Here is a 7666-nt window from a genome sequence, read left to right on the forward strand (position 1 = left end):
TATTATTATTCACGATTCACTTCCTGTCTCATTATTGACCACTTGCAAATGGCGACTGCGTCTTCTCAGAGGAGAAGGAACCAGTTTACTAAACCGCAGACTGCACAGCTGTAAGAGCTCTTACACACTTATTAGAGGGATCAGGCTAAAGGGGGATGACAGCACTATCCGTCTGAGTTGCCAAGAGTCAATCAAAGTAGAGAGAGCCTAGTTTTTAGGCCAAAATCTTTAAGGTGTCGGGAGGCGAGTCCAGCAATCATCCGCCATGAGCAAGGTGTCGTTTCGGGCCCGTGCCCTCGACTCCAACAAGCCATTACCCGTATATACTGAGGATGAGCTACCAGACCTTGCTGAATACGTCCCCATCAACCGGGCTGTCCCTCAGCTCCCCACTGGAATGGAGAAAGAAGAAGAAGCAGTATGTTCTTTTCCACTTCCTGCCTTCTGGCCGCCATTTTTAAAATGGCGGACTACTTGTAAAGAGAGTTTTTTCTAATTTTGAGCAATTTGGTGTTGTTTATTATCTAAAAGTATCATGGATACTAGCAAAATTGCTTTTTGTATTTTAAATGGGCCATATTTCTTTTAAATTGTGTACATTTCAACTACCAACAGTGTCGTTTGTACTTAATTAAAGATTACTCCATAATAATGAACCTATTTAAGAGTCACTTTTTGAATTGCTAGTTTACTTATTTGTAACGATTCAGTTATTTAAGCTTATTGCAACTATAACCTTTTTATATAGTTAAACAATTGGACCTCTCATTTTAAATATTTAATTTTCAATTACAGGAGAGACATCTTCAAAGAGTCATCAATGCTCGTCAGAACTTCAGCGAGTCAGGGAAGTCAATAGTAATCCCAATACCAGAGGCAACGATACCAGTCCATCACTATCCATCAATTTATACCACATCATCAACTGTACCTTTATACTACATTAGAGTACCTGGTAAGCTTAGCATTGATACTTCTTGAAATTGTCTTTACTAATCAAGGACCTTTAGCTTAAGCTTGCTTTGCAATACTACTTATGTATCAGCAATTCAGCATTGCTTTATAATCTACATGTATATGGTATCATCTTCAAATTTCAGAATGGAATAGTATGAGCTTTCACTGTGTGTGTGTGGTACCTTTACAGTAATGAGAAATGAGATACCTCCATATTGAATCTGATTTGTGTTGGCATAGTATTTTTGGGATTGGTGTCTTTTTGTTTAGATAATGACATTTTATAGACTCTAGACTATTAAGAATTCCAATGAGCATGTAGTGTCTGTATCATGAAATGTTTTTTGCTCATTGTATCCATTGTCTATCAAGCTCTTGAGATCATGATTCGTGTTGTGTCTGTAGGTTTAGGTTTACGCGAAGACATACCGGATTATGACTTAGACTCAGAAGATGAGGAATGGCTCAACGCCCAGTCAAAGGAAAGGGTAAGCGTGTGTATGTGTACTGCTGTTCTATAAATAGCAACTGATGGCTTGAGCTATTTATAGAATAATAATGAGCCAAGTTATAGTACATGTATTATTAATATTATTATTAATATTTATTATTATTATTATTTTTTTTTTTTTATTATAGCCATTGTCACCTACTCACTTTGAGAGGATGATGGACAAACTTGAGAAAGGAAGTGGAAATACCGTAAGTATAATATACTGTACATGTACATGTATATCAATCCGTCTATAACTGTAATTCGCTGTTACCCCAAGCATTAAGTGCATTTACTGTATAGTCATCCCTTGGAATGCTCCAGTGGTTAGTGACTAGTGTAGGTTGTGGTCATAGTGTTAGTTTAATATAATTATTAGTCACTCATCTATCCAGTCCTTGTATATACACAACACTGATAGTAGCAGGCATCTAGTCTACTACATGAATAACTAGTAGGTACTATTGAGGCTATAGTAAATGACTGATGGCTGTAGCTATCACGTTACACTGTACACTCTCTGTTGGTTCTGTTTTAGGTTCTGTCAGAACATGATGCTCAGTTTCTGTTGAAGGACGAGCAGGATCTTGTAATGGCTGTCTATGACTACTGGCTTGCTAAGAGATTAAGACTTGTAAATATAGCCTGTGTGGTTTATTTTAATTAACAAACAAACGATAGGGTCGCTCTCTCATTCCCTCAGTTCGTAACGAGAGGAGGGATGGAACCAGCTCCTCCAATCCTTATCTTGCCTTTAGGAAAAGAACTGAAAAGATGCAAACAAGAAAAGTATTAATAATTAATAATTAATTAATTGATTGATTAATTAATGAATCTGTCTTGTCATTAGAATCGAAAGAATGATGAACAAGCTTTTACTCATATGCTAAAATTGAAACGAGATCTTTCTAAAGCCATGTAAGTCAATCTGTCTGCCATCTTGTAATGGGTGTGGTTTTGGTCAGAAATATTGTACTGATATACATGTACATGTATTTCCTCAGGACATTAGTGGAGTTGGTGAGGGACAGAGAAGTGAAGAAGAATGAGTTGGATCATTGCTACGCTGATATATTTCGTAAAAGATATCAACTGGAGGATTGGAGTGGGTCTTTACTGTCAACTCTGCGGCCTATGGCCACACCTACTTCTGGTGGGCGTCACTTATCAGTAGTTGATGGTCATTGGGACAATAAAAGTCTTTCATTAAAAGTAAGTAAGGAACCTTTTAATGTCACCTGAACTGGGTGGTACTATAGTACAGGGATAGCTACACCTCCTTTATTATTAATTATTATATTTGTTAGGTTGATGGTCTTGAAGATCCTAGAGTAATCGGGTAAGTGTTTTAGATAGAGCCGTAGGATTGTGATATTCATAAGTTGCAATATGTACACATTTACAATGTTACACTGTGTTATATACTCTACTGTATAATGTACTGTGTACTGTACTGTATAATGTATTGTATGCTGTACTGTATAATGTACTGTGTACTGTACTGTATAATGTATTGTATGCTGTAGGTCCAAGAAGAAGAGGAAAAAGAAGCTGTTCCCAATGGTACATGTATAAATTAATTCATTTTATTATTATTTATTTATTATTAGATTACGGTTGATTCTGAGTTACCTTTGACTCCATCCCTCCCTCTTGATAAAATACAAAAAGAACAATCAACCAAATTCTTGCATATTGATGAGGTTTGTCCCCCCTCCCTCTCTCTCTCTCTCTCTTCACTTGTTCATTTTTTCATTAGAGAAATGAAGTCCCTGAACCTGACGGTGTTTTTACATTCAAAAGAAAAGTTCACATCCATTATCATAAGGTAGAGTATGATACATTAGGTCCATCATGATTGACTGTGTTGTATTATCATAGAATCATGACTGGATCAGTAGGTTTGGTAATAATTCAACGTATGAGCCTCCACCATCAAAGAGGATGTGTTTCTCCAGAGCATCGTTTGATGGACGGCGATCTGGTTACTTTAGAAGGAGAGTTGGTCGCGGTGGAAGGTACGTTAATGTTTAAGTATTGTAACTGAACCTTTACTACCCACAGGATCCTATGGGACAGGATGACCACTGAAGATTATAGACAGTGTGATTCATCAATAGAAGATCAGTCTACAGTAGTGGAAGATATTGAGCCAATGGATAATAATGCATCAAGAACTGATGAAGGAGGAGCCAATCGGTATAATAACAATAGTTACCATTACTAATTATTATTGATAATGTTCTCTTTGTATGTGACACTACTGCCTGTCTTCTCCTGCCAGACATTGCTTTTATCCAGTCTCACCTGCTCCTGGATCAACAAACTTCAGTTTCTCATATCTTCCATTTATCGACCCCTCCACCTATTATTGTCCTGATATTAATAAAGGCTACAATAAGTTCGGAGGACTCCAGTCTGACTCAGAGACACAAAATGAAGTATCTTCTTTCTCGACATTCCCCACTTCTCTCTTTGCTTTGAAACCCAGTCGACAAGGTCCTGCAGGACTAGCAGGACTCAATGAGAAACCCTCTGGCTCTAACCTTGATAAGGAAAAGGCCAGTCCTGATTCAGAGAAGGAGGAGCTGGACAAAGTGACCGTTCCTCCAACTCAATTATCTCACGTTGGTCTTCCTGTCCAGATACATGTTGGTAACTTGAAACACTTACCAAAGAAAGATATTCCGACACCTAGCACTAGTGAAGCTCCTCCTCCTCCCTCTCTCCCCCTCCCTCCCTCCTCCTCCTCTGCTCCTCCTCTTCCTAATGACACAGGTCCTTCTTCAAAAGAGAAATCTCCTCCTCCTCTAAGTTGGCAGTCTTGTACTGCGTCTTCAAGTATCTCTTCTCTTGATAGATCTCTCAAAAGGGCGGGTATGTTTTCTAGGCGTCATAAAGCTCTTACAACTCAGATGGTAGCTGATATTACTAGTCAATTGAAGGCAGCGTTTTCAGTTCAACCCACCCCTAAACCTGACCCTCCTCCTCCTCTCCCTCCTCCTCCTCCTCCTCCTGTTTCTCCTGCGGCTACAGCTGCTGCTCTTCTCTCCCTCCAGCAGCAACAGGCTCCTCCTCCTCCTCCTGTACCTCCTCCTCCTTTATCAACACCAGCTGGTCCAATCCCTCCAGTAGTAGTGTCATGTGCTGCTAGTACAGTACCTTCCCTCTCTCTTCCGTTGGTCACTAACAGGACTCCAGCAACTCTCACTTCTAATTCCACTATATCCCCTTTACCGATTCAGACCAACAAGCTTGTGAGTAGTTTAATGCTAGACCAGAGAACTATGGAAACTGCTCTCGCTGCTAGGGAGAAGGCCCTGGCCCCCATCGTGCACCATAACTCACCCAACGGCAGCGTTCATGATTTATTCAATCATGCCAAGCTTCAGGCAGAGGCTGAGAAGGAAATAAAACACGCGCTAGCAGCTGGGTAAGTTTGAACTCTCTCTCTCACTGTGGTATGTGTGTTGTGTTGTGTGGGGAGGGCTATGTTAAACTGGTATCTTAATTCTCTTTTCTTTTAAATGAATGTGTTTATTTCATAATGTCTTTGTATAATCAATCTGTTATTACTCAACTATTGATAAACTATAATGATGTTTCCTTCTGTACATACATGAACATGTAGGGCTGTAGTTAACCACAGTAACACTCTTGTTGATGGAACTACTAATTCTTTAGTGAAATTAAATACATCTTCTCAAGTCACCTGATGATACCTTTCTCTCTCTCTCTCTCTTTCCTTTCTCATTAAAGTTATGACATCTCTCTTTTATTTCTGTTTTCATTATGTATGTATCCTTTATGTCCTGTTTGTACTTTACTTCTTACAATTATTGTGTTTGTGTGTTTGTTTGTTTGTGTGTCATTAATTTATTTAGTACCTCCACAATGCGCTAATAACTATAGCCTATACAAAGTCTATGAAAGGGAGTGTCAGCCACACGCCCAGAAGGTGTGGCTAGTTGTGGTGAATCTACAAAGATGAACGTTGAGCATGAGGTAGAGCTTTTGGTTGGTGAAATAAAGCGGCTAGGGACACAGAATGCTGATGGACAGTACGTTGTTACCTTTGGGACCTTGTTTGCTGATGACAAATGTGCTAATCTGTTCGAGGCTTTGGTTGGTACCCTGAAAGCTGCCAAGAGGAAGAAGATTGTGAAATATGACGCGGAAATACTTCTTCAAGGAGTACATGATGGAGTCGAAATCACTTTGCTTAAGGAATAACTGTTTCTTTTATTGTAATATTAGTGGCTTTTTAGTTGATTTTAGTTGATTTTTTAGATTTTTCTTGATTTTAAACTCTATAAATTGAACACGCCCTGTAGTTCCTGTGTACTGTGGCCAGCTGACAGCTGTGCAGATAATACTGGATTACCATCATTACCTACAACACATTTTTGTGGTTGCCTCCTTTGTACTGGAGCAGGGGAGGATTCCACAACTTTTATGAAAGGGGACACCTTTTACATTCAATTAGATCAATACAACAGATCAACTGATTGAACTAATTTAGTATGCAGTTCCAACATTCTCTAGTTCCAAAATTATGAAATGCTATTGAATGCAAACCTAGACTGTACTGATCATTTGCAGTTTGTGAACACTGACTGTACTTCAAATAGTACTACAGCACACCTCATTAGACAACTTGTAAATGATCAGTAAAGCATTACAATAATCTATTAATAGACAGACTATGATCATTATTTATAGTAACAAAGAAAGGAAACCTTTTCTGTAGAGCTCAGTGTTAATGCAATGGCTTCTGCTCCTACCCCTGGCCCTGACAACCATTCATTGAATGGACCTCATTCCCTCTCTGCTGCCTTTACTACTAACATTGATCCTGATCACAGACCAAAATCATCTGAGCTGCTAGAGTTGTATGAGCTACTGATCAAAGGACAGCTGGAGGAGTCACTGCCACAATTTGATAGTTTAAGGAAGGTTAAGAATGCTGTCAATGATCATGAGGGGATGTCTTTCTTCATAAGAGCATTTGAAGAGCATCCAACATTACTACACAAGTTAAGAGTAGCAACAGGAAAAATAAAAGGTGAGGCCTATATAGTACGAATAATAACACTTTACATTTACATTAGGTCCTTCAAGAAGAGTAAAACGACGTGTCAAAGTTTCTCATGTAGTTTCAGAGCCAAATCTTTATCCAAAAATGCAAAAGGCACCACCTCAACGTAAAGTATCACTAGACAATCTAATAGCAGCTCCTCCTGTCACAAAGCAAGAAACAGAGCTGAAGGAATCATCAGAGTATATCACGTTGAATGAACTGTTGAAAGACCTTGTTGCTCTGTTAGCTGGTAATGCTCAAATCATCATTAGAATCACCAATCAGTGTCTGTCTCATGGTGTTCCATATAATAATTCTATTACCAATTCATGCCTTACACCGTATCAAAGGGCCACTCATCTCATCACTTCTCTACTAGCTCTCGTTAGAAGTCATTCTAAACCAAATGAAGTGTTCTCTTCTCTCATTGCTGTATTACAGAAAGTTGGATTGACACTAATGGCAAATCAGCTTCTAGAAGCTAGTATGTGATTTATTGTTCATAATTAATGATTTATTTATTGTTAATTCTATAGGAAAGAGCCATGCTGAAAGCAGTGCCAATAAACAGCAGCAACTTCAAGCCGCAATCAAAGACACAATTCCTGGAGTACCCAATCAATCAGGTTTAGCTCCTACACCTGTCACTCAACTGAAGTCAAAGTATCAGGTTGCTAATGATATAGAAGGCCTTTACTCTCAATTCACCACTCTTGTTTCTAAATTAAGAGTTGGGTTTGAGGAGCTAGTACAAGCTGATAGGATGAAGCTCAATGCTATAGCTAGAACTGCTGCACTATACCTTCACATTCCAGTATCAACGTTACAGGCTGGTAGCATTGAAGAATTGTTACAGGATCTTGAACCACATTACGACTTCTTCAATTTCAATTTATTGCAGCACTTAGCCAATTCTCACCTTTCATCTTTGCCAATCGAACTAACACGATACATTGATAAGGTTAATAAATTCTCTGAACTGTCTCAATTGAGACACATTCGAACGACTCTCCATGGCAATTCATCATTTGAACCGACTTCACCAATCACAAGTGACCGCATGTTAACAATTGCTATTAAACTGGATTGTAGGTGGGGAGAGATGACAATGGAGAACTTTATACGAACTCTTCAGT

The 7666-nt window shown here is 38.8% G+C and overlaps 2 protein-coding genes across 2 annotated transcripts; both read left to right on the forward strand.

The window, feature by feature from the left end:
* The first annotated feature begins 30 nt into the window (after positions 1–30).
* On the forward strand, positions 31–5361 carry LOC109582933 (enhancer of polycomb homolog 2-like). The gene is made up of 16 exons (XM_019998012.1): positions 31–418; positions 796–955; positions 1363–1445; positions 1597–1659; positions 1989–2084; positions 2132–2239; positions 2301–2368; positions 2455–2662; positions 2758–2789; positions 2977–3013; positions 3061–3153; positions 3210–3278; positions 3332–3468; positions 3515–3649; positions 3735–4883; positions 5082–5361. Exons 1-16 carry the CDS (start codon positions 266–268, stop codon positions 5164–5166), a joined length of 2676 nt encoding a protein of 891 aa, XP_019853571.1. The 5' UTR covers positions 31–265; the 3' UTR covers positions 5167–5361.
* A 30-nt stretch (positions 5362–5391) lies between these two features.
* LOC100637340 (costars family protein ABRACL-like) lies at positions 5392–5767 on the forward strand. The gene has a single exon (XM_003387460.3). It carries the CDS (start codon positions 5438–5440, stop codon positions 5681–5683), a length of 246 nt encoding a protein of 81 aa, XP_003387508.1. The 5' UTR covers positions 5392–5437; the 3' UTR covers positions 5684–5767.
* Positions 5768–7666: the final 1899 nt, after the last annotated feature.

Source organism: Amphimedon queenslandica, unplaced genomic scaffold (genome assembly GCF_000090795.2).
Source record: "Amphimedon queenslandica unplaced genomic scaffold, v1.1 AMPQUscaffold_13344, whole genome shotgun sequence".
In the NCBI taxonomy this organism is placed as follows: domain Eukaryota; kingdom Metazoa; phylum Porifera; class Demospongiae; order Haplosclerida; family Niphatidae; genus Amphimedon; species Amphimedon queenslandica.

Excerpts from the sequence above, each read along its gene's own strand:
- LOC109582933 (XM_019998012.1), top strand. The coding sequence starts at position 266 with ATGAGCAAGGTGTCGTTTCGGGCCCGTGCCCTCGACTCCAACAAGCCA. Across the intron at positions 2,085-2,131 it reads TTGCTAAGAGATTAAGACTT|GGTCGCTCTCTCATTCCCTC; the intron begins GTAAATATAGCC and ends AACAAACGATAG. Across the intron at positions 4,884-5,081 it reads AAACACGCGCTAGCAGCTGG|GGCTGTAGTTAACCACAGTA; the intron begins GTAAGTTTGAAC and ends ATGAACATGTAG.
- LOC100637340 (XM_003387460.3), top strand. The coding sequence starts at position 5,438 with ATGAACGTTGAGCATGAGGTAGAGCTTTTGGTTGGTGAAATAAAGCGG.